Source organism: Cherax quadricarinatus, chromosome 60 (genome assembly GCF_038502225.1).
Source record: "Cherax quadricarinatus isolate ZL_2023a chromosome 60, ASM3850222v1, whole genome shotgun sequence".
NCBI lineage: Eukaryota > Metazoa > Arthropoda > Malacostraca > Decapoda > Parastacidae > Cherax > Cherax quadricarinatus.
The window spans coordinates 8,208,995-8,236,534 of NC_091351.1; the positions used below are offsets into that span (position 1 = coordinate 8,208,995).

At 41.8% G+C, this 27,540-nt stretch overlaps 1 protein-coding gene across 6 annotated transcripts in view; it reads left to right on the top strand.

Moving 5' to 3' along the window:
* The window catches only part of dati (datilografo), a 1,344,633-nt gene that overhangs the window by 1,097,369 nt on the left and 219,724 nt on the right, over nt 1–27,540 (top strand). For 4 of the 6 annotated variants that reach the window (XM_053784635.2, XM_053784634.2, XM_053784638.2 and 1 more), the window contains exon 5: nt 13,425–13,457. The exons of the other annotated variants lie outside the window; for them this stretch is intronic. In XM_053784635.2, coding sequence (XP_053640610.1) covers nt 13,425–13,457 — 33 coding nt within the window. The remainder of the gene's footprint in view (nt 1–13,424; nt 13,458–27,540) is intronic. 6 annotated transcript variants of the gene reach the window in all.

Below are 27,540 nucleotides of genomic sequence, written 5' to 3' on the forward strand. Positions count from 1 at the left end.
GCGTTTGTTGCTCTAGCATAGAATTGGAGGGGTTAAGCGTGTTGCTTTTGTTGGGGGAGACGGGAATGGGTTGCCGCTTTTGTTGGGAAAAATGGGAAAGTTTGTTGCTTTTGTTGCAGGAAAAATAGAAAGTTTATTGCTTTTGTTGTGTTAAGGAAGACGGAAAAATTTGTTGCTTTTGTTGGACAAATAAGGGAAAACTTATTGCTTGCTACTTTTGTTAGGGGTGAGGGGCAAAAGTTCGATGCTTTTGCAGATTTTAAGGGAGACATTGTTTGTATGGGAGTGACTAAAAAAGCTTTTGTTGCTGTGGCTTTTGCTGTTAGAAGAAAGCGTATGATGTGGCTAGTGTTAGAGGGAGGAATGATTGTGTTGTAGCTTTTGTTGGAGTGACAGAGAGAATGTTTCTGCTCTCGTTGCTTTTGTTGTTGGCGAGGAAAAGGGCATTGTTGTGCTTCTGTTGTAGTGAGAAAAATGTCGGTTTCTTTGTAGCTTTTGTTAGGGGTGAGAAAGAAATTTTATTCCTGTAGCTTCTGTTGGAGGGATAAAGGAAAATACTGTGTCGCTTTTGTTGGAGTGAGGAGAATGCCTGTTGTCTTCTAAGTTTTGTTGGTGACGAGAAAAGAACTTTTGTTCCTGTTGCTTTTATTGAAGGTGAGAAAGCACTTTAGTTTCTGTAGCTTTTTTTAAGGGATGAGGGAGAATGTTTTGTTGATTCTGATCAAGTGAGGAGAATTCCGGTTTTCTTTTGTTGGGGGTTAAGGAAGAACTTTTGTTCCTGTAGCTATTGTTGGAGGAGGATGGGTTAGAAATCTAGAAATGCCTTGGCTTTTGCTAGTTGAAAACCTAGAGTTATTGTGTATTCTAGAGAGGGGAGAGACTGTTCTATTTCTAGAGCTTTTGCTTAGATGAAAGCAAATATAAAAGGCTTGGCCGCAGCTTTCGTTAGAGAGAGTGAGAAAGAGTGAGAATGAGAGAGAGTGAGAGAGGGAGGGGGAAAATCATTCCACCGTGGCTTTTTGTTAGGGGAGAGGGGAAAGATGTCCTGCTCTGACTTTTGTTAGGGAAAAGAGGGGGGAAAAGCTTTTTTCTGTAAATAAAAATTGTTAGGGAGAGGGGAAAGCGATGCCAGTTATAATTTTTTGTCAGAGAGAGAGAGAGAGAGAGAGAGAGAGAGAGAGAGACAGAGAGAGATAGGAAAAAGATAAGGATAGAAGATGAGAGAAAGTGAGAAGGGGATAGAGAAAGAAAGAGAGAGAAAGTAGGGTAAAGAATATGGGTATGAGAGAGAGACAGACAGACAGACAGATATTTACACCATTACGATTCTGTTAGAGAAAGGAGAAAAACAGGTGAGCCTGTTTAGAACTTTTCCACACGAGAGAGAGAAAGCTCCTTTCCATAACCCAATCCTACCAAGGACAATGAAGTCACGCTTCCATTTTTCCCCGGAGAGAGCGAGAGAGAGAGAGAGAGAGAGAGAAAGCCCGTGACACAGCTTTTGTTAGAGAAAGCTGGGGGAAAGTTGAAACACATTAACTTTTGTTAGGGAGAGGGGAATGTCACAGTGGCAAAACTTTCTCCGAGGGAGAGGGGAAACTCTTACCATTTTTACATACATTAGAAAGTGAGAAAGGGGCGTCTGGAGGCGCTATAGGTAAGGCTAAATTATTATTAATGCAATTCTCTTCTCACAAGAGGGACCTTTGGTAAGGTGCCAATCTTAGGACACCTTTGGAGGGGTTACGTTTGCACTGAATGGTAATGGGACTGTCTGCAGTTACCAGACGGAGGATCGAGTTGGCAGTATGTTTGTGGTGGGAGGTTATGGGGTGGAATTTTCATACTGATGTAGCTTCTGCTGCCTTCCAATCAGTTGTTGCTGGGTGCTGCCTTCCTTTCATAGTTGTTGCTGGGTGCTGCCCCCCTTTCATAGTTGTTGCTGGGTGCTGCCTCACTTTCACAGCTGTCGCTGGATGATGCCTTCCTTTCATAGTTGTTGCTGGGTGCTGTCTTCCTTTCATAGTTGTTGCTGGGTGCTGTCTTCCTTTCATAGTTGTGCTGGGTGCTGCCTTCCTTTCATAGTTGCTGCTGGGTGCTGCCTTCCTTTCATAGTTGTCGCTGGGTGCTGCCTTCAATTCATACTTGTTTCTGGGTGCTGCCTTCCTTTCATAATTGTTGCTGGGTGCTGCCTTCCTTTCATAATTGTTGCTGGGTGCTGCCTTCCTTTCATAGTTGTTGCTGGGTGCTGCCTTCCTTTCATAATTGTTGCTGGGTGCTGCCTTCCTTTCATAGTTGTTGCTGGGTGCTGCCTTCCTTTCATAGTTGTTGCTGGGTGCTGCCTTCCTTTCATAATTGTTGCTGGGTGCTGCCTTCCTTTCATAATTGTTGCTGGGTGCTGCCTTCCTTTCATAATTGTTGCTGGGTGCTGCCTTCCTTTCATAATTGTTGCTGGGTGCTGCCTTCCTTTCATAGTTGTTGCTGGGTGCTCCCTTCCATTCATAGTTGTTGCTGGGTGCTGCCTTCCTTTCATAGTTGCTGCTGGGTGCTGCCTTCCTTTCATAATTGTTGCTGGGGGCTGCCTTCCTTTCATAATTGTTGCTGGGTGCTGCCTTCCTTTCATAGTTGTTGCTGGGTGCTGCCTTCCATTCATAGTTGTTGCTGGGTGCTGCCTTCCTTTCATAGTTGTTGCTCAGGGCTGCCTTCCTTTCATACTTGTTGCTCAGTGCTGCCTTCCTTTCATACTTGTTGCTGGGTGCTGCCTTCTTTTCATAGTTGTTGCTGGGTGCTACCTTCCTTTCATAGTTGTTGCTGGGTGCTGCCTTCCTTTCATACTTGTTGCTGGGTGCTGCCTTCTTTTCATAGTTGTTGCTGGGTGCTGCCTTCCTTTCATAGTTGTTGCTGGGTGCTGCCTTCCTTTCATAATTGTTGCTGGGTGCTGCCTTCCTTTCATAATTGTTGCTGGGTGCTGCCTTCTTTTCATACTTGTTGCTGGGTGCTGCCTTCCTTTCGTAGTTGTTGCTGGGTGCTGCCTTCCTTTCATAGTTGTTGCTGGGTGCTGCCTTCCTTTCATAGTTGTTGCTGGGTGCTACTTTCCTTTCATAGTTGTTGCTGGGTGCTGCCTTCCTTTTATAGTTGTTGCTGGGTGCTGCCTTCCTTTCACAGTTGTTGCTGGGTGCTACTTTCCTTTCATAGTTGTTGCTGGGTGCTACTTTCCTTTCATAGTTGTTGCTGGGTGCTGCCTTCCTTTTATAGTTGTTGCTGGGTGCTGCCTTCCTTTCACAGTTGTTGCTGGGTGCTACTTTCCTTTCATAGTTGTTGCTGGGTGCTACTTTCCTTTCATAGTTGTTGCTGGGTGCTGCCTTCCTTTCATAGTTGTTGCTGGGTGCTGCCTTCCTTTCACAGTTGTTGCTGGGTGCTGCCTTCCTTTCATAGTTGTTGCTGGGTGCTGCCTTCCTTTCACAGTTCTTGCTGAGTGCTACTTTCCTTTCATAGTTGTTGCTGGGTGCTGCCTTCCTTTTATAGTTGTTGCTGGGTGCTGCCTTCCTTTCACAGTTGTTGCTGGGTGCTGCCTTCCTTTCACAGTTGTTGCTGGGTGCTGCCTTCCTTTCACAGTTGTTGCTGGGTGCTGCCTTCCTTTCACAGTTGTTGCTGGGTGCTGCCTTCCTTTCACAGTTGTTGGGTGCTGCCTTCCTTTCACAGTTGTTACTGGGTGCTGCCTTCCTTTCACAGTTGTTGCTGGGTGCTGCCTTCCTTTCACAGTTGTTGATGGGTGCTGCCTTCCTTTCACAGTTGTTGCTGGGTGCTGCCTTCCTTTCACAGTTGTTGCTGGGTGCTGCCTTCCTTTCACAGTTGTTGCTGGGTGCTGCCTTCCTTTCACAGTTGTTGCTGGGTGCTGCCTTCCTTTCACAGTTGTTGCTGGGTGCTGCCTTCCTTTCATAGTTGTTGCTGGGTGCTGCCTTCCTTTCATAGTTGTTGCTGGGTGCTGCCTTCCTTTCATAGTTGTTGCTGGGTGCTGCCTTCCTTTCACAGTTGTTGCTGGGTGCTGCCTTCTTTTCATAGTTGTTGCTGGGTGCTGCCTTTCACAGTTGTTGCTGGGTGCTGCCTTCCTTTCACAGTTGTTGCTGGGTGCTGCCTTCCTTTCACAGTTGTTGCTGGGTGCTGCCTTCCTTTCACAGTTGTTGCTGGGTGCTGCCTTCCTTTCACAGTTGTTGCTGGGTGCTGCCTTCCTTTCACAGTTGTTGCTGGGTGCTGCCTTCCTTTCACAGTTGTTGCTGGGTGCTGCCTTCCTTTCACAGTTGTTGCTGGGTGCTGCCTTCCTTTCACAGTTGTTGCTGGGTGCTGCCTTCCTTTCATACTTGTTGCTGGGTGCTGCCTTCCTTTCATAGTTGTTGCTGGGTGCTGCCTTCCTTTCATAGTTGTTGCTGGGTGCTGCCTTCCTTTCATAGTTGTTGCTGGGTGCTGCCTTCCTTTCATAGTTGTTGCTGGGTGCTGCCTTCCTTTCATAGTTGTTGCTGGGTGCTGCCTTCCTTTCATAGTTGTTGCTGGGTGCTGCCTTCCTTTCATACTTGTTGCTGGGTGCTGCCTTCCTTTCATACTTGTTGCTGGGTGCTGCCTTCCTTTCATACTTGTTGCTGGGTGCTGCCTTCCTTTCATAGTTGTTGCTGGGTGCTGCCTTCCTTTCATACTTGTTGCTGGGTGCTGCCTTCCTTTCATACTTGTTGCTGGGTGCTGCCTTCCTTTCATAGTTGTTGCTGGGTGCTGCCTTCCTTTCATAGTTGTTGCTGGGTGCTGCCTTCCTTTCATAATTGTTGCTGGGTGCTGCCTTCCTTTCATAATTGTTGCTGGGTGCTGCCTTCTTTTCATACTTGTTGCTGGGTGCTGCCTTCCTTTCGTAGTTGTTGCTGGGTGCTGCCTTCCTTTCATAGTTGTTGCTGGGTGCTGCCTTCCTTTCATAGTTGTTGCTGGGTGCTACTTTCCTTTCATAGTTGTTGCTGGGTGCTGCCTTCCTTTTACAGTTGTTGCTGGGTGCTACTTTCCTTTCATAGTTGTTGCTGGGTGCTACTTTCCTTTCATAGTTGTTGCTGGGTGCTGCCTTCCTTTTATAGTTGTTGCTGGGTGCTGCCTTCCTTTCACAGTTGTTGCTGGGTGCTACTTTCCTTTCATAGTTGTTGCTGGGTGCTACTTTCCTTTCATAGTTGTTGCTGGGTGCTGCCTTCCTTTCATAGTTGTTGCTGGGTGCTGCCTTCCTTTCACAGTTGTTGCTGGGTGCTGCCTTCCTTTCATAGTTGTTGCTGGGTGCTGCCTTCCTTTCACAGTTCTTGCTGAGTGCTACTTTCCTTTCATAGTTGTTGCTGGGTGCTGCCTTCCTTTTATAGTTGTTGCTGGGTGCTGCCTTCCTTTCACAGTTGTTGCTGGGTGCTGCCTTCCTTTCACAGTTGTTGCTGGGTGCTGCCTTCCTTTCACAGTTGTTGCTGGGTGCTGCCTTCCTTTCACAGTTGTTGCTGGGTGCTGCCTTCCTTTCACAGTTGTTGTTGGGTGCTGCCTTCCTTTCACAGTTGTTACTGGGTGCTGCCTTCCTTTCACAGTTGTTGCTGGGTGCTGCCTTCCTTTCACAGTTGTTGATGGGTGCTGCCTTCCTTTCACAGTTGTTGCTGGGTGCTGCCTTCCTTTCACAGTTGTTGCTGGGTGCTGCCTTCCTTTCACAGTTGTTGCTGGGTGCTGCCTTCCTTTCACAGTTGTTGCTGGGTGCTGCCTTCCTTTCACAGTTGTTGCTGGGTGCTGCCTTCCTTTCACAGTTGTTGCTGGGTGCTGCCTTCCTTTCATAGTTGTTGCTGGGTGCTGCCTTCCTTTCATAGTTGTTGCTGGGTGCTGCCTTCCTTTCATAGTTGTTGCTGGGTGCTGCCTTCCTTTCACAGTTGTTGCTGGGTGCTGCCTTCCTTTCATAGTTGTTGCTGGGTGCTGCCTTCCTTTCACAGTTGTTGCTGGGTGCTGCCTTCCTTTCACAGTTGTTGCTGGGTGCTGCCTTCCTTTCACAGTTGTTGCTGGGTGCTGCCTTCCTTTCACAGTTGTTGCTGGGTGCTGCCTTCCTTTCACAGTTGTTGCTGGGTGCTGCCTTCCTTTCACAGTTGTTGCTGGGTGCTGCCTTCCTTTCACAGTTGTTGCTGGGTGCTGCCTTCCTTTCACAGTTGTTGCTGGGTGCTGCCTTCCTTTCACAGTTGTTGCTGGGTGCTGCCTTCCTTTCATACTTGTTGCTGGGTGCTGCCTTCCTTTCATAGTTGTTGCTGGGTGCTGCCTTCCTTTCATAGTTGTTGCTGGGTGCTGCCTTCCTTTCATAGTTGTTGCTGGGTGCTGCCTTCCTTTCATAGTTGTTGCTGGGTGCTGCCTTCCTTTCATAGTTGTTGCTGGGTGCTGCCTTCCTTTCATACTTGTTGCTGGGTGCTGCCTTCCTTTCATACTTGTTGCTGGGTGCTGCCTTCCTTTCATACTTGTTGCTGGGTGCTGCCTTCCTTTCATAGTTGTTGCTGGGTGCTGCCTTCCTTTCATACTTGTTGCTGGGTGCTGCCTTCCTTTCATACTTGTTGCTGGGTGCTGCCTTCCTTTCATACTTGTTGCTGGGTGCTGCCTTCCTTTCATACTTGTTGCTGGGTGCTGCCTTCCTTCCACAGTTGTTGCTGGGTGCTGCCTTCCTTTCATACTTGTTGCTGGGTGCTGCCTTCCTTTCACAGTTGTTGCTGGGTGCTGCCTTCCTTTCACAGTTGTTGCTGGGTGCTGCCTTCCTTTCACAGTTGTTGCTGGGTGCTGCCTTCCTTTCACAGTTGTTGCTGGGTGCTGCCTTCCTTTCACAGTTGTTGCTGGGTGCTGCCTTCCTTTCACAGTTGTTGCTGGGTGCTGCCTTCCTTTCACAGTTGTTGCTGGGTGCTGCCTTCCTTTCACAGTTGTTGCTGGGTGCTGCCTTCCTTTCACAGTTGTTGCTGGGTGCTGCCTTCCTTTCACAGTTGTTGCTGGGTGTTGCCTTCCTTTCACAGTTGTTGCTGGGTGCTGCCTTCCTTTCACAGTTGTTGCTGGGTGCTGCCTTCCTTTCACAGTTGTTGCTGGGTGCTGCCTTCCTTTCATAGTTGTTGCTGGGTGCTGCCTTCCTTTCATAGTTGTTGCTGGGTGCTGCCTTCCTTTCATAGTTGTTGCTGGGTGCTGCCTTCCTTTCATAGTTGTTGCTGGGTGCTGCCTTCTGTTGAAAATAAATGGTATAAAATACCACCACAATGGAAACATAAAGGATCAATAAAGGATCACATTAAACTGCATATGTGTTTATGTTTCCACTTCCTTCTTTTAACAGTTATTGCTGGAGTTTGACTTGGGACATACTTGTCAGTCATTAGCTCTCACACAAAGAGTTCTCACACAAAGAGCTCTCACACAGAGCCCTCTGTCTCTTATTACATTGTGTACTCACGGAACAGAGAGCATCCGAGCCTCCAGACACGCAAGTGTTTGGAATCTGCTCCTTCTTAAGTAGGTGTGACTTGGTCCTGCCTATCATGAGCCAGTAGGCCTTCTGGGTTGCTCCTTTCTCTTGTTAAGTGCTAAAACTAGCGAAACAATAGTTCCAACCAATTCACTGTGTTGGGTGAGATGAGATTCGCCCAACTAGGGACGTCTTTTTATGTATAAAAGTTAGGACGGGAGTACCGTGAGGTTGAACCGCGAGTTTACAGTGATGGCAGTGTAGTTAAATGGTTCAGAGAACCGACAAGTTGATAAATTAGACACATGTGCAACACTTAAGTATCTTTATCGATGAAACGTTTCGCCAAACAGTGGCTTTATCGGTCGTATACAAAGTAGAATGGTGAAGATCGAAAGGAGTTTGAGGAATCAGTCCCTCAGCCTGGAGTCGATGTAATCAGTCCATCAAGATTGATGGACTGATTACATCATAATGACTTTATACTGAGACACACCTCTTCACTCTGTGTAGAGTCCTATCACTACATAGACCGAAACGTTGTCCTCTTAAAGCTTGATCTTCTATTGACTGTTGTTGAAAGCACGTCATTTGCAGCGCTAAATAAATAGAATGTTCTGAAGAGTACTGGTCGGGTGCTAAGTTCACCTGATGGTGTTAGTTGAACCTGGGCTGCCCCTAGCATAGCTCCCAGGGGCATAGCTCTCAGGGGCATAGCTCTCAGGGACATTAAATAACGCTTAGCTCATTCGTTTTGACCATAGCATCTCAGGAGAATTGATAGTGAACAGTGTAGTAAGAAAAAGAGAAAGTCAGGCTGGTAGGACTCCACCCGTCAAGGGAGGTTCCTTGACGCTGGTGAGAACCTCTTGATCTAGGGAACTGGATCTGTGTTCCAGTTCCCTGAATTGAGACTGAATACCTTCCATCCCCCCCCCACATGCGCTGTATAATCCTACGGGTTTAGCGCTCCCCATGATTATAATAATCGCAGGACTATGCTACTTTCTTTAACAGAAAAGCAAATGGAAGATAGAGTAAAAGTCACTCAGAATAAAATGGTGAGAATTATCCTGGATGTGGGTCCCAGAGGCCATGTAGGTTAATAATAATATTATTAATAATAATAATCATAATAATAATACATATATTTATTTACTACAAAAACACGTACAAGGTTTTACAGGCTTGCATACAGCTTGTAATGCTGAGCACTCCTGGCAAATTAGGATAGTTTTGTCCCAGGATGCGACCCCCACCAGGCCACTAACACCCAGGTACCCATTTTAAACTGATGGGTGAACAGGTACAGGGACAGCAGGGGGTCTTATGGAAACACGTTCCTAATGTTTCCAGCCGTACCGGAGGAGATTCGAACTCCGGACCTCTGAATGTGAGCTGAATGCGCTAGCCATCGAGCTACGGGAGACTCACTCCCTAATGTTACCGACTAGTTCCTTCCCTCTAATCAGGCTGTTTGTGATCCTACCTCAGCGCTAGCTGAGCTCAGCGGGGCGGGCAACACCTCTCTCTATTATATTTGGAATGCCGAACGCAAAAAAAAAATATATAATATATAAAAGAGTTCGCTTTATCTCCCCCAGTTTCATTTGTTGGACTAAACTCAATCTCATATATCTCCTTGCAATTTTTGTGCTTTCTCGCTTATCACCGTCATCTATATAGTTTTCCTATATTTCGTTGTCTGAAACATTGGGGCTGTAAGTTCTGCTATCTTATTCCAGCAGGTAATTCTCAGGTTCAGCTCCCTACTAGCAGGGTACGTGCATATTAATACCTAGCAGGGTACGTGTATATTAATACCTACTAGCAGGGTACGTGTATATTAATACCTACTAGCAGGGTACGTGTATATTAATACCTACTAGCAGGGTACGTGTATATTAATACCTACTAGCAGGGTACGTGCATATTAATACCTACTAGTAGGGTACGTGTATATTAATACCTACTAGCAGGGTACGTGTATATTAATACCTACTAGCAGGGTACGTGTATATTAATACCTACTAGCAGGGTACGTGTATATTAATACCTACTAGCAGGGTACGTGTATATTAATACCTATTTTACGAATTAAAGCATTAAGGTATAACCTGCTTCCAGTCGATTGGATTTTAATTCAGACTAGTGATGGGTGAGGTTCTGAAGTGATGTGTGAGTTTTTTAAAGTGATGTATGAGGTTCTGAAGTGATGTAAGAGGTTCTGAAGTGATGTGTGAGGTTCTGAAGTGATGTGTGAGGTTCTGAAGTGATGTGTGAGATTCTGAAGTAATGTGTGAGGTTCTGAACTGATGTATGAGGTTCTGAAGTGATGTGTGAGGGTTCTGGAGTGATGTATGAGGGTTCTGAAGTGATGTGTGATATTCTGAAGTGATGTGTGAGAGTTCTGAAGTGATGTGTGAGATTCTAAAGTGATATGTGAGGGTTCTGAAGTGATGTGTAAGATTCTGACGTGATGTGAGAGGTTTTGTAGGGATGTGCGTGGTTTTGTAAGTAAGGAGTGGGGGGGGGGGAGGTTTGTAGCGACGTGTGTGATCTGTGTAGTCATGTGTGTGTGTGTGTATGTGTGTGTGTGTGTGTGTGTGTGTGTGTGTGTGTGTGTGTGTGTGTGTGTGTGGTCAGCTCCTCTTTTGGTATAACGATCATTGGGTAAAACACAACAATTCCAAACACGAAGAACTTCTTCCTATTTAAAACACTGGTGGACAGAGTGCTGGAAATACGAGTCAAGGAAACATATCAAAATAAACCTTTAATACAACGAAGTTTCTCCCCAAAACAGCGTCATTACGCTTGATAGAGCTTAGGCGAAACGTTGTTCAGAAGGCCTGTTTTGCTGTCTCTGTGCCAAATTAAGCTTGCGTGGTCTCCAAGTTTACATACCATGCGAGAAGAAATACTGGAAACGATGATGAGGAACAACACTGAGCACTACAAGTGCAGCTTTCTACAGCTGTAGACCCATGGTAGCGCGCTCGGTTAACAAGCAGAGGACCCGAGTTCAATCCTGGGCGAGGAGTGACGTATAGGCAAGCCTCCTAACACTTGCCCCTCAAGGAAGGTTCCTAGACGCTGATGAGGGGCTCTTGCTCTAGGGAATAGGATCTGTGCTTCAGGTCCCTGAATGCCTTCCACCTCCCCCACAGGCTCTGTATAATCTCTAAAGGCTTAGCGCTCCACCATAAGAATAATAAGAATAATCCAAATATTTGTTACCCTTACTCGCCTAGCGGTAAATCGGCACCTACTAGTATTAACCGGCTGTTGTGGTTCGATTCTAGGTGAGAACCCCAAAATCTCAGTGGAAATGAATCACATTGGGTTACCTTCTTGGGTAATCTTGTGTCATTAATCACGTCAGGACTACTACAGGAGGGCCTCGCTTATACAGCAGGCTACCTCTGTAAATTTAAAATTGCTGTAAAGTGAAACAGCCTATTATATATTAAGCGAGCAATAGAACCAGACATAAAAAAATTGCATAAGCAGTATACACATTACTTAAAATATTTGCAACCTTAGCTTATACTGAGTGGTGAATATATTTATTATAGGAAGTCTGAATAAATGAAAAATGGGTGTAATTGAAAACCGCTGTATTAGCGAAATGCCGTAAAACAAAGCGCTGTAAAGCGGGGACCTCCTGTGCTAGTACTTCTTCCAACGTTGTATTCACCTGTATTCGGCTGAAGAAGCCCGTTGGGCGGGCGAAACGTTTCAGCAATATGGAGTTGCAAATGTGTATGTATGTGTGTGTGTGTGTGTGTGCGTGTGTGTGTGTTTATGGAGTTGAGGACCTAACAGTCTAATTGACATCCGTGACAAAGTTGTTACGTAACAGTTGTCACGGTGATAACTTTTAGGTCTGGTGAAGACGAAGGTTGTCGAGCGAGAGGCAGTTCAGAGGTCCGGCCAGGTGAAAATTTTACCGATTCTGCTCGCTGGTGTCCGTGATGGAGATCAGAGACGATTCTCGGCTTTCTTCGCTTTGCGTTACATCGCGTAAATCGCCTTTTCGTAGCTCGTAATGAGTGCGAGTCGCATTTCAAGACGTGGATGATTTGCATGTACAGCTACGTAACTAATATCAACTGCAATTTGATTTTAACCACGGCGCCTAATTAACATCGAACGCACTGTGTTCACAACTAACATCAAACTGACTCAACTAGATCCTTAGGAACGCCTAGCAAACATCTAATATGCGCATTGATCAATAACACACACACACACACACACACACACACACACACACACACACACACACAGGCAGTTTTGATCTAAATGCCTAGCGAGCACGTGGCACACTTTCCTTGCACCTAGCTTGCTCTCGACACCCTTATTATTATTATTATTAATTTGTATTATTATTATTATTATTATTATTATTATTATTATTATTATTATTATTATTATTATTATTATTTTGACACGTTTTCTTATGATGTCATAAAGAACACTAAAGGACTTTTCCCAGTAGACTTGATATACAAAAACCTTGATTTTAACAGTGGTGATTAAGCCTTACATACCTCGCCAGCCTTATCCAGAGGACATTGATGCTTGAAATGGCTTTGACCTGTGCTAATTGACCGCTCGTAGGAGTTAATTTACCCGTGACCTAGGTTAAATTACCCGTGACCCGTGTTGATTCAGCTTCATGACAGTGACCCGAGGTGAATTGAGGGTGAGGTAGATTATGCGGGTGTGGCTTATGTATAAATTAATGTGACCTGTCTAAAAGTGATCTGTGTTTTAGTGTGGCCTGTCTAAAAGTGATCTGTGTTTTAATGTGACCTGTCTAAAAGTGATCTGTGTTTTAATGTGACCTGTCTAAAAGTGATCTGTGTTTTAATGTGACCTGTCTAAAAGTGATCTGTGTTTTAATGTGACCTGTCTAAAAGTGACCTGCGGTTAGCTAGAATTCACGGGAAGGAAAAACAACACAAGTTGCAGGAATAGGTTTTATTAGGAGAACGTTTTGCTCTGTGTTGAGGTTTATCAATCGGTGATAAAGCTCTACTCTGAGCGAAACGTTGTCCCAATAAAAGTTTTTACAGAATAATGTTTTTCTTTCTTCCTACACTATAGTTTTCAGAGCGACATTAATATTCCACCTCTAAGAATAATTGATTGACTCCAGTCTAAATTAAATTCCTCTTGTGTGCGCGCGCGTTAAAAACCGTGTTAAAAGACATTTAACCTGCGTTAAGTTGCTACCTGACGTTAAATGACACTAACTTCTGTTAGATTTTTTTTGAGCAAATGTCAAAATCTAATCCAGTCTTTCTAATAATCTCAATTTTAGGACTGACTTTGGGTTATTTTAAGGCTTTTAACCAGATTTTTTCTGAAATATATATATACTGCGGGCCCAGAGCCTCAGAGAAGTGGATAAAAAGGCTTCGAGGGAAAAATATTTGGATTTCTTCCTAAAGCCAATAGCGATATTTTTCAAATCTCTCTGAAATATCGCTCAAATATCCCTCAAATACCGTTCAAATACCGCTCAAATATCTCTCAAATATATCTCAAATCTCTCTCAAATACCGTTGAAATACCGTTCAAATATCTCTCTAATATCTCTCAAATAACGCTCACATATCGCTCAGATATCGCATGGACACGTCTGCCATAAACACTGCTGACTGAGGCACTCAACTAACAGTCTCTCACAGACATTGCTCATCCAGACACTGTTAATCCAAACAGAACACTAACTAGACTGACTCATCGTCACAGACACTGCCCATCCAGACACATTTTACTAACGTTCCGCTCACAGACATGCAGTTAGACAGACCATTACAGACGCTGTTCAACCAGACCAGACACCCGCTTAGACTCACTAATAAACCCATAATGACTCGCTAAATTAACCCTTAATCCCTTATCTCATTGGAATGTTTTTTGCTTCTTGGTCCCCTCACAGGCCTTCCAAATGTTCCCATCTATCTGGGGCCAGGTTAGTACCTCCAGTGTCACAATAGTACTACTGTTTAATGATAGTACAATAGTCCAGCAGGTTAACTATAATGCAGGTAACTCACACTGCCATTCAAGATCATTGGCACTGTGAGAGTGCCAGTGACACTGGCCAAGAAATATTTATGTGGTAGCCATAGGAATTACACCTGTGAGGGCGAGACAGTGCAATACCACATTCAGTTGCCATAAGCCATGAAGGTCGAGATATCTGTTACTTGCAGTAACTAAATATGCCGTAAGAATTGTGCTAGTGAACACACGTCTCGCCCTTAGATCCTATGGCCAGATTTTTTCAAGTCAATTTGCATGTAGAATAACACTGTTTCAATATATATATATATATATATATATATATATATATATATATATATATATATATATATATATATATATATATATATATCCCCTTTGATCCATCCTTATTACCTCCAATTTCCCAGGCGACTTGTGACCCCTACGGGTTTAGAGCTTCTAGGGGAATATAATAACATTGGCCTTGGGAATTTTACCCAGGTTGTATAAACATTTAAATACACATTTCAGAGCTACAAAAATTAATGTTAATTTTTCTAAATTTTATTCATGAAAGTAAAATTAAACTTTCAGATACATTCACAATTGATGTTATTTATGTTATATATGTTATATATATATTATATATATATATATATATATATATATATTTTTTTTTTTTTTTTTTTTTTTTTTTTTTAAAAAAGTGGGCCGTCTCCCACCGAGGCAGGGTGACCCAAAAAAGAAAGAAAATCCCCAAAAAGAAAATACTTTCATCATCATTCAACACTTTCACCGCACTCGCACATTATCACTGTTTTTGCAGAGGTGCTCAGAATACAACAGTCTAGAAGCATACACATATAAAGATACACAACATATCCCTCCAAACTGCCAATATCCCAAACCCCTCCTTTAAAGTGCAGGCATTGTACTTCCCATTTCCAGGACTCAAGTCCGACTATATGAAAATAACCGGTTTCCCTGAATCCCTTCACTAAATATTACCCTGCTCACACTCCAACAGATCGTCAGGTCCCAAGTACCATTCGTCTCCATTCACTCCTATCTAACACGCTCACGCACGCTTGCTGGAAATCCAAGCCCCTTACCCACAAAACCTCCTTTACCCCCTCTCTCCAACCCTTTCGAGGACGACCCCTACCCCGCCTTCCTTCCCCTATAGATTTATATGCTTTCCATGTCATTCTACTGTGATCCATTCTCTCTAAATGACCAAACCACCTCAACAACCCCTCTTCTGCCCTCTGACTAATACTTTTATTAACTCCACACCTTCTCCTAATTTCCACACTCCGAATTTTTTGCATAATATTTACACCACACATTGCCCTTAGACAGGACATCTCCGCTGCCTCCAACCGTCTCCTTGCTGCTGCATTTACCACCCAAGCTTCACACCCATATAAGAGTGTTGGTACTACTATACTTTCATACATTCCCTTCTTTGCCTCCATAGATAACGTTTTTTGACTCCACATATACCTCAACGCACCACTCACCTTTTTTCCCTCATCAATTCTATGATTAACCTCATCCTTCATAAATCCATCCGCCGACACGTCAACTCCCAAGTATCTGAAAACATTCACTTCTTCCATACTCCTCCTCCCCAATTTGATATCCAATTTTTCTTTATCTAAATCATTTGACACCCTCATCACCTTACTCTTTTCTATGTTCACTTTCAACTTTCTACCTTTACACACATTCCCAAACTCATCCACTAACCTTTGCAATTTTTCTTTAGAATCTCCCATAAGCACAGTATCATCAGCAAAAAGTAACTGTGTCAATTCCCATTTTGAATTTGATTCCCCATAATTTAATCCCACCCCTCTCCCAAACACCCTAGCATTTACTTCCTTTACAACCCCATCTATAAATATATTAAACAACCATGGTGACATTACACATCCCTGTCTAAGACCTACTTTTACCGGGAAGTAGTCTCCCTCTCTTCTACACACCCTAACCTGAGCCTCACTATCCTCATAAAAACTCTTTACAGCATTTAATAACTTACCACCTATTCCATATACTTGCAACATCTGCCACATTGCTCCTCTATCCACTCTATCATATGCCTTTTCTAAATCCATAAATGCAATAAAAACCTCCCTATCTTTATCTAAATACTGTTCACATATATGCTTCAATGTAAACACCTGATCTACACATCCCCTACCCACTCTAAAACCTCCTTGCTCATCCGCAATCCTACATTCTGTCTTACCTCTAATTCTTTCAATTATAACCCTACCGTACACTTTTCCTGGTATACTCAGTAAGCTTATTCCTCTGTAATTTTTACAGTCTCTTTTGTCCCCTTTCCCTTTATATAAAGGGACTATACATGCTCTCTGCCAATCCCTAGGTACCTTCCCCTCTTTCATACATTTATTAAACAAAAGTACCAACCACTCCAACACTATATCCCCCCCTGCTTTTAACATTTCTGTCATGATCCCATCAGTTCCAGCTGCTTTACCCCCTTTCATTTTACGTAATGCCTCACGTACCTCCCCCACACTTACATTCTGCTCTTCTTCACTCCTAAAAGATGGTATACCTCCCTGACCAGTGCATGAAATTACTGCCTCTGTTTCTTCCTTAACATTTAAAAGTTCCTCAAAATATTCTCGCCATCTACCCAATACCTCCATCTCCCCATCTACTAACTCCCCTACTCTGTTTTTAACTGACAAATCCATATTTTCCCTAGGCTTTCTTAACTTGTTTAACTCGCTCCAAAATTTTTTCTTATTTTCATTAAAATTTCTTGACAGTGCCTCTCCCACTCTATCATCTGCTCTCCTTTTGCACTCTCTCACCACTCTCTTTACCTTTCTTTTACTCTCCATATACTCTGCTCTTCTTATAACACTTCTGCTTTGTAAAAACCTCTCATAAGCTACCTTTTTCTCTTTTATCACACCCTTTACTTCATCATTCCACCAATCACTCCTCTTTCCTCCTGCCCCCACCCTCCTATAACCACAAACTTCTGCCCCACATTCTAATACTGCATTTTTAAAACTATTCCAACCCTCTTCAACCCCCCCACTACTCATCTTTGCACTAGCCCACCTTTCTGCCAATAGTCGCTTATATCTCACCCGAACTTCCTCCTCCCTTAGTTTATACACTTTCACCTCCCTCTTACTTGTTGTTGCCACCTTCCTCTTTTCCCATCTACCTCTTACTCTAACTGTAGCTACAACTAAATAATGATCCGATATATCAGTTGCCCCTCTATAAACATGTACATCCTGGAGCCTACCCATCAACCTTTTATCCACCAATACATAATCTAATAAACTACTTTCATTACGTGCTACATCATACCTTGTATATTTATTTATCCTCTTTTTCATAAAATATGTATTACTTATTACCAAATTTCTTTCTACACATAGCCCAATTAAAGGCTCCCCATTTACATTTACCCCTGGCACCCCAAATTTACCTACTACTCCCTCCATAACATTTTTACCCACTTTAGCATTAAAATCCCCAACCACCATTACTCTCACACTTGATTCAAAACTCCCCACGCATTCACTCAACATTTCCCAAAATCTCTCTCTCTCCTCTACACTTCTCTCTTCTCCAGGTGCATACACGCTTATTATAACCCACTTTTCACATCCAATCTTTATTTTGCTCCACATAATCCTTGAATTAATACATTTATAGTCCCTCTTTTCCTGCCATAGCTTATCCTTCAACATTATTGCTACTCCTTCTTTAGCTCTAACTCTATTTGAAACCCCTGACCTAATCCCATTTATTCCTCTCCACTGAAACTCTCCCACCCCCTTCAGCTTTGTTTCACTTAAAGCCAGGACATCCAGCTTTTTCTCATTCATAACATCCACAATCATCTCTTTCTTATCATCTGCACAACATCCACGCACATTCAGACTTCCCACTTTGACAATTTTCTTCTTCTTATTCTTTTTAGTAATCTTTACAGGAAAAGGGGTTACTAGCCCATTGTTCCCGGCATTTTAGTTGACTCCTACAACACGCACGGCTTACGGAGGAAAGATTCTTATTCCACTTCCCCATGGATATAAAAGGAAAATTAATAAGACCAAGAACTATTAAGATAAAATCAAAGAAAACTCAGATGAGTGTGTATAAATAAATGTGTACATGTATGTGTAGTGTGACCTAAGTGTAAGTAGAAGTAGCAAGACATGCCTGTAATCTTGCATATTTATGAGACAGACAAAAGACATCAGCAATCCTACCATCATGTAAAACAATCACAGGCTTCGTTTTACACTCACTTGGTAGGACGGTAGTACCTCCCTGGGTGGTTGCTGTCTACCAACCTACTACCTATATATATATATATATATATATATATATATATATATATATATATATATATATATATATATATATATATATATATATATATATATATATAATGTCGTGCCGAATAGGTAAAACTTGTGATTTTAGCTTAAATAGCAATGATTTTCTTGCCGAATAAGGCAAGCGAAAATTTGTGCATGCAATGATTTTGGAAAAATCATTCTGAACCTAACGAAAAAAAAAATATCTTTCATTGTGTTTGTTTCTTATTAAATTATTGTAAACTTATCTAAAATATATTTAGTTGGATTAGGCTAAATTATATTGCGCTTGTTATAATAAGTGGTGGCAGGTGTCGTGCCGAATAGGTAAAATTGATCAGTTAGCAAGAGCTCATTTAAAATTAAGTCTTTTCTAAAATTTTCTCTTATACTTTTAAAAATATATTTTTTATTTATGTTAATGTAAAAATTAAGAATTTTGTACCAAAAGAACCTTAGAAAACTTACCAAACCTTATAACAATCGCAATTTAGCCTAATCCAACTAAATATATTTTAGATAAATTTTCAATAATTTAATAATAAACAAACACAGTGAGATACATATATTTTTCGTTAAGTTCAAAATGAGTTTTGCGAAATTATTACATACACAAATTTTCGCTTGCCTTATTCGGCAAGAAGAGCCTTGCTATTTAGGCCAAAATCGCAAGTATTACCTATTCGCCACGACATATATATATATATATATATATGTATATATATATATATATATATATATATATATATATATATATATATATATATATATATATATATATATATATATATATATCGTGCCGAATAGGCAGAACTTGCCATCTTGGCTTAAATAGCAACGTTCATCTTGCCATATAGGACAAGTGAAAATTTGTGTATGCAATAATTTCGCCAAAATCATTCTGAACCTAACGAAAAAAATATATTTCACTGTGTTTGTTTATTATTAAATTATTGTAAACAAATTTAAAATATATTTAGTTGGGTTAGGCTAAAATAAATTACTCTTGTTATAATAAGGTTAGGTAAGTTATCTAAGATTCTTTTGATGCAAAATTATAAATTTTTGCATTAACATTAATGAAAAAAATATATCTTTAAACGTATAAGAGAAAATTTTAGAAAGAACTTAATTTTAAATGAGTTCTTGCTAATTGACCAGTTTTACAAATTCGGCACGACATATATATATATGTATATATATATATATATATATATATATATATATATATATATATATATATATATATATAATAATTCTGAGCATGATTGTTGAGATTTAACATGCTTGTCCATCACAAGATTATTGTATTTATGTATGATGCAGTAGTGACGTCATGATGACGTCGTGATGTAGTTACGTCTACTCCCGCATGCCCGCCGCCGCCGCTGTTTCTTGCCGCAATATAAAGTTTAATATCGTATAATGTGTAATTTATGTGGAATAAATTCATTATAGTGGCTCATTATACAGTTACTTCCTGCAGGTGGCGCTAAGTTATATATTATGTATCTTTTTTTCCCCATCTAGTGACAAAACTGTGTGTGTGTATATATATATATATATATATATATATATATATATATATATATATATATATATATATATATATATATATATATATATATATTTATATATATATATATATATATATATATATATATATATATTTATATATATATATATATATATATATATATATATATATATATATATTTATATATATATATATATATATATATATATATATATATATTTATATATATATATATATATATATATATATATATATATATATATATATATATTTATATATATATATATATATATATATATATATATATATATATATATATATATATATATATATATATATATATATATTTATATATATATATATATATATATATATATTTATATATATATATATATATATATATATATATATATATATATTTATATATATATATATATATATATATATATATATATATATATATTTATATATATATATATATATATATATATATATTTATATATATATATATATATATATATATATATATATATATATATATATATATATATATATATTATATATATATATATATATATATATATATATATATATATATATATATATATATATATATTATATATATATATATATATATATATATTTATATATATATATATATATATATATATATATATATATATATATATATATATATATATATATTCGCGCACACAGTGGTGTATGCATACGGTGGACCAATAAACATAGATACGATGCAGTGGCTTGTCGTAACAGTGGAGCCCCGGGAGAGAGAGAGAGAGAGATACAGGACGTGGAGACAGGTTAGATAGACAGAAACAAGCCAGATAGACACAGACAGGAGGCGCCAGAAAAGGAGGTGAAATTGGAAAAAATAGCTTCACATTGACTAGGTGTCTGCCTGTCTGCCGGAGAGATGGCAGGCTCAGTTATCAGGTGAGGAGGCATCATTCCCACACAGGTGGTGCTGCCTGCCTCCTGCCACCCCTGCTGCAGGCGCCTGCAGGGAGCTAGGCGAAGAGGGTGGCGGGGGGGGGACTACCTATCTCAGGATGGACACTGCAGCAGCAGCAGTAAGAGGACGAAGACGGAGAGATGATAAAAAGGGAAGCACGAGAATGTAATGTGAAAGGAGATATTAAGGAAGTTGGAAAAGAATTAGAGGGTAATGAGAAAGATGAATAGAAAGAGGATACTGAGAAAGATGATGGATAGAAATAAAGACGATAAACAACCCTTGCTTTAAACCCACCTAATCAAACCACCCAGAGTTGAAAATGGCATAAAATACCCACAAGTTGATAATTAAGTTGGGTATCATCAACCCACCCACTCAACCCACCCACTCAACACACTCACTCAACCCACCCACTCAACCCACTCACTCAACTCACTCAACCCACTCACTCAACCCACTCACTCAACCCACCCACTCAACCCACCCACTCAACCCACCCACTCAACCCACTCACTCAACCCACCCACTCAACCCACTCACTCAACCCACCCACTCAACCCACCCACTCAACCCACCCACTCAACCCACCCACAACCTTTATTTTTTTGGCAGAGTGAAACATATCTTGAATTTAAGTAAAAAAAAAAAAAAAAAAAAAAAAAGGAGGAATTAATAAACGAAGAAGAAATGGAATAATTATTTGTTTTCAAAACAACTTTTGTCTTAAAGACAGTTCAATAACACCACAAAATTGTCTTCACTTATAAAAAAAATATCCTTAATTTTAAAATTGTCTTCAATATCGCGTGTAATTATCTTAATGGTAATGTTAAGGTCCCCAATTATCGCGCTGTAAATTATATGGAACTGCGTAATTATTTTAGTAGTGTGAACTGGGGTAACCCGGTTGGGATTATCGTGAGGCCGGATAGAAAGTGGTGATAACAAAACAAAGGAACACTGCAGGAGGCCTACTGGCCCATACGGGGTTCCCAGTATAGCATTTTCCGAAGAATTGTACAAGCCGGCCCAGCTGCGTATATTTCTTAGAATTTAGATCAAACATAAACCACTTTAAATTGATAAACAATTTTCTCTCGACTGAAGAGGAAAGCATTTACAGGTGAATTAAGAGGTGAGGATCAGCTTATTGAATAATATATGCAACTTAAGAGAGAAATAAAAAAAAGGGTAATAAGGCCAAAAGGAAATATAAAATCAGGGACGCGACGGAATCAAAGATCAGTCCCAAAGGCTCATAAGGGTTTCTTACTGGTATATGGGAATATAACTAGGGAATATAACTAGGGAAAAGATGGACTCTAATGTAACTCATATCAACTTACTGCTAGTAACGAAATATAATTTGTACTTTTTTCAACGCTTATTTCATCTCTGCTTTTACACAAGAGGATACGAACTAAGTCACAGAAATTAATAATTATGAAGGTCAGGACGAAAACGAATGATGTAATATCTTAAGTAAATACTGTAAGTTTATTCAGGTATACACAAATACAGTTACATAGATTATCATACAGAGCATATGTGTAGAGAACCAGGGATAGCCCAGAAAAATCAGACAAAGTGACTTATTTCCATTGGGGTCCTTTAATTCCATTGGGGTCCTTTATTTCCATTGGGGTCCTTTATTTCCATGGGGTCCTTTATTTCCATTGGGGTCCTTTATTTCCATTGGGTCCTTTATTTCCACTGGGGTCCTTTATTTCCATTGGGGTCCTTTATTTCCATTGGGTCCTTTATTTCCATTGGGTCCTTTATTTCCATTGGGGTCCTTTATTTCCATTGGGGTCCTTTATTTCCATTGGGGTCTTAGTCACAGTGACATGATTTTCAAATAACTGGACAGACTGAGGCCAAACAAGTCATCTGGCTTTGATGAGCTGTTTTCTAGGGTACTAAAGGAATGTTTAGAGGAACTTAGCAGACTTTCTGCCAGTCTCTTCAATATATCACTACAAACAGGTTATTTGTGTATTGTTCCAGTCACGGTATTGTGCCTTTTTGCTCTTTCTAAACAGGTATTGTACCGCCTAAATGGCAAATGGCAGGAAAGAGGACTTTACTTTCATGGTGTGGGAAAGTCAATTTAACCTCGATGGTGGGAAATTTGATGGAATCTATAATTGCTGAAGCAATTCGAAGCCACTTTGGAAGATTTGATTTGATCAATGGCTCTTAACACAGTTTTACTAAAGGGACGTTCTTGCCATATAAATTTACTAAGCTCTTTTCACAAAGTCATCCGAGGCGGTAATCCAAGAAAATGAATGCGGTACACAAGTATTTAGACATCAGTAACACCTGTGATAGTTTCCACACAGGAGACTGATTAAGAAGGTAGCGGCACATGGCATAGGAGGAGAAATTATATCCTGATTTGACACATGACTTTCACCCTTCAAAATCTCCCCCCCCCTCACCCCTTCAAACCACTTTTTGAAGGCTCTCCCTCACCCTTTCTTTCCCCTTCTCCCTCAAAGCTCCGTTTACCTCTTCAAACTTCCCTTCAAAACTCTTATTTCTTCTTCAAACAACCTTTATGAAAATTCTCATCCCTATCATCATTGCTGACCTCAAAGCCACTCTATTTCCACCTATAAACACTCCATGATCACCTACAGCAACCCAATATTTACCTATAACCACCCCCATCTTCACAACCACCTCATATTCACCTATAGCTACCCCCATCTCCACCCATAGCCACCTTGTCATTATAGCCACCCCATATTTACCTATGGCTACCCCATCTCCACCTAAACGCTCATCATAGCCTTCCTAGTTCTTCTACAACGCTTCCGATAGCGTCTTCAGCTCCTCCCATAGCCTCTCTAGCTTTCTCCCACTTAGTGCACCCGCGTGCACCCCTTGTCTCCCCAGTTCCTTTAGTCTCCCCGAGCTGTCTCCCCTCAGGCAGACACATCTATGCAAATACGCCGCCTGGCCCAGTTTTCTCTAATGGCAGACGACCTAAGCCCTTAAATCGTAAGGGGAAAGATGTAGGAGGGAGGGGAGTGGGTGGGAGGTGGCAGGGAAGAAGGGAGAGAGAGGGAAGGAGAAGCGAGAGGGAACAAGAGGAAACTAGAAGGGTGGGGATAAAGGAAACGCAAATAAACGCGAGTGCGAGAAAGGCAGGTAGGGTGAACACTAAAACGCATACACGCACAAGTGCATTCACACACACACACACACACACACACACACACACACACACACACACACACACACACACACACACACACACACACACACACACACATTCCCACCACTCCTCAGGATTCGTAATTAAAGGAAATCACGAATCTTCAACTTCTCTGTTTGAGTGTAAAAATCTCTTCCGTGTGTGTGTGTGTGTGTGTGTGTGTGTGTGTGTGTGTGTGTGTTTGTGTGAGGGAAAAGGGGGGGCGTGGGTTGCAATTTTTGTGATATGGGGATGATTTGTCAACATCCTCGAGTTTTTAGAAGTTGTCAAGGATTGGGGGTGGTGGAGGGGCTTGTTGGGAAAGAAGAGTTTGAGTGCTGGAATAGGGGCTTGGGGGGTGAGGAACAGGGGGTTGGAGGACATGGAGGGGTGTGGGGAAAATGAACTTGGGAAATGAGGGGAAAGAGGATGTTATAGAGGCGATTTGGAGTAGAGGAGAACTTGGGACGGGTGAAAGTGAAACGAACTCAAGAGCTCCTACCTATTTCTTCTCTTCTAAATAGACACAAAGATAGATGGATAAAACAGGTGCAGGAGCCGCTACACACACACACACACACACACACACACACACACACACACACACACACACACACACACACACACACACACACACACACACACACACAGATTTGACAACAATGATTTGATTTCCATATTTTCCCCGCTAGGTGCGTTTGTCCCGCTCATTATAAACGTCTCATAAATCTGAAAAGACGTCAGTCAACGCAATAAGCAAACACAAAAAAATAGGGGTTGAGGTCGTGTGTGTAATAGCCTTCGTTTGTCTTTTAAAGCGTCTGCTCCGTGGGATCCAATCGTGTAGAAATTCTGACTAGTGCGACTGGATTCCTTTCCTGTGCTGCTCCTCCCTCTCTTGCTGAGTTAAATTCTGGCGTCTGGTTGACTACTCTCTCTCTCTCTCTCTCTCTCTCTCTCTCTCTCTCTCTCTCTCTCTGTCTTTATCTATCTATCTATCTATCTATTTATCTGAGGGTGTGACCTCCAACTGCTGTGGGTGGTGTGGTACAGTCACTTTTGGTCACTGATTTAAGTTGACCTTCTTCGTATACCAGCAGTGTCCTCCAGTGTCCTCCTGGGCTATCAAACAGTTTCTCAACATTGGATGTTCAGGACCAACTTTACATCTTGTCATAGCTCAGTTCTACGGTTCATCTCTTTGCTAATGCTTCAGTTTCATTGTATTATTATTATTATTATTATTACTGTTTTTTTATTATTGCTGTTGTTCTATTGTTACTGTTAGTTAAATAAAATTATTATTATTATTATTATTATTATTGTTATTATTATTATTATTATTATTTTGTTATTGTTGCTGCTGCTGCTGCTGCTGCTGCTGCTGCTGCTGCTGCTGCTGCTGCTATTGCTACTACTACTACTACTACTACTACTACTACTACTACTACTACTACTACTACTACTACTACTACTAGAGTGGGTCATACTTCTCAGAGAGTGTTTAAAGCTTGTTTTTTCCCTCTTCTCACTGTTTCTGATCATCCAGACTGACCAGATACTGTGTGCCTTCCTCCTGGGTCTTCCCATATTAAAGAACATGATAACTCTCTATCTTACTTATATCCTGCAGTACTTTTCATGCAGTGATTATATCTTCTCTTGATGTGTGGTTCTCTGTTATCGAGAAATGTAATCCTCGAAGTCTCTGTCAGATTCCTTGAATCGTTCTTCCTCCTTCCAGTAGATGATGCCTCTACTCTGCTTTTCCTGCGTTTTTTCATTAATTTGTAATTGTTTGGGGGTTGATCTCAAGCAGCCACTTTTTAAATCAATCCTGCAAACTATGTTCTTATAGCAACTTACAGTTTTTTTCCATTCGTACTTTCATAACTTTGGAAAGGTCGGCTTGTGAATCGCTGGGGGGACAAAGACCGACCCTTGAGGGAAGACTCGACCATTTACACTCGCCCATCCATTTATTAAGAACAGTTTGGGGGCACAAGATTTTCCCATTGAGCCCTGTCTCTACAATTTACCTATCTTGCCCTTCATTCGCCTACCATGACTGTTTTGTCTCTCTCAGGTATTGTTTTATTCACATAGTACTCTGCCCCATACAGTAGTACTCTGCCCCACACAGTAGTACTCTGCCCCATACAGTAGTACTCTGCCCCACACAGTAGTACTCTGCCCCACACAGTAGTACTCTGCCCCACACAGTAGTACTCTGCCCCACACAGTAGTACTCGGCCCCACACAGTAGTACTCTGCCCCACACAGTAGTACTCTGTCCCACACAGTAGTACTCTGCCCCACACAGTAGTACTCTGCCCCATACAGTAGTACTCTGCCCCATACAGTAGTGCTCTGCCCCATACAGTAGTACTCTGCCCCACACAGTAGTACTCTGCCCCACACAGTAGTACTCTGCCCCACACAGTAGTACTCTGCCCCATACAGTAGTACTCTGCCCCATACAGTAGTACTCTGCCCCACACAGTAGTACTCTGCCCCACACAGTAGTACTCTGTCCCACACAGTAGTACTCTGCCCCACACAGTAGTACTCTGCCCCATACAGTAGTACTCTGCCCCATACAGTAGTACTCTGCCCCACACAGTAGTACTCTGCCCCACACAGTAGTACTCTGCCCCACACAGTAGTACTCTGCCCCACACAGTAGTACTCTGCCCCACACAGTAGTACTCTGCCCCATACAGTAGTACTCTGCCCCATACAGTAGTACTCTGCCCCACACAGTAGTACTCTGCCCCACACAGTAGTACTCTGCCCCATACAGTAGTACTCTGCCCCACACAGTAGTACTCTGCCCCACACAGTAGTACTCTGCCCCATACAGTAGTACTCTGCCCCACACAGTAGTACTCTGCCCCACACAGTAGTACTCTGTCCCACACAGTAGTACTCTGCCCCATACAGTAGTACTCTGTCCCACACAGTAGTACTCTGCCCCACACAGTAGTACTCTGTCCCACACAGTAGTACTCTGCCCCACACAGTAGTACTCTGCCCCACACAGTAGTACTCTGTCCCACACAGTAGTACTCTGCCCCACACAGTAGTACTCTGCCCCACACAGTAGTACTCTGTCCCACACAGTAGTACTCTGTCCCACACAGTAGTACTCTGCCCCACACAGTAGTACTCTGCCCCACACAGTAGTACTCTGCCCCACACAGTAGTACTCTGTCCCACACAGTAGTACTCTGCCCCATACAGTAGTACTCTGTCCCACACAGTAGTACTCTGCCCCACACAGTAGTACTCTGCCCCACACAGTAGTACTCTGTCCCACACAGTAGTACTCTGCCCCACACAGTAGTACTCTGTCCCACACAGTAGTACTCTGCCCCACACAGTAGTACTCTGCCCCATACAGTAGTACTCTGCCCCACACAGTAGTACTCTGCCCCATACAGTAGTACTCTGCCCCATACAGTAGTACTCTGCCCCACACAGTAGTACTCTGTCCCACACAGTAGTACTCTGTCCCACACAGTAGTACTCTGCCCCACACAGTAGTACTCTGCCCCACACAGTAGTACTCTGCCCCATACAGTAGTACTCTGCCCCACACAGTAGTACTCTGCCCCATACAGTAGTACTCTGCCCCACACAGTAGTACTCTGCCCCATACAGTAGTACTCTGCCCCACACAGTAGTACTCTGCCCCATACAGTAGTACTCTGCCCCACACAGTAGTACTCTGCCCCATACAGTAGTACTCTGCCCCACACAGTAGTACTCTGCCCCACACAGTAGTACTCTGCCCCATACAGTAGTACTCTGCCCCACACAGTAGTACTCTGCCCCACACAGTAGTACTCTGCCCCAAACAGTAGTACTCTGCCCCACACAGTAGTACTCTGCCCCACACAGTAGTACTCTGCCCCATACAGTAGTACTCTGCCC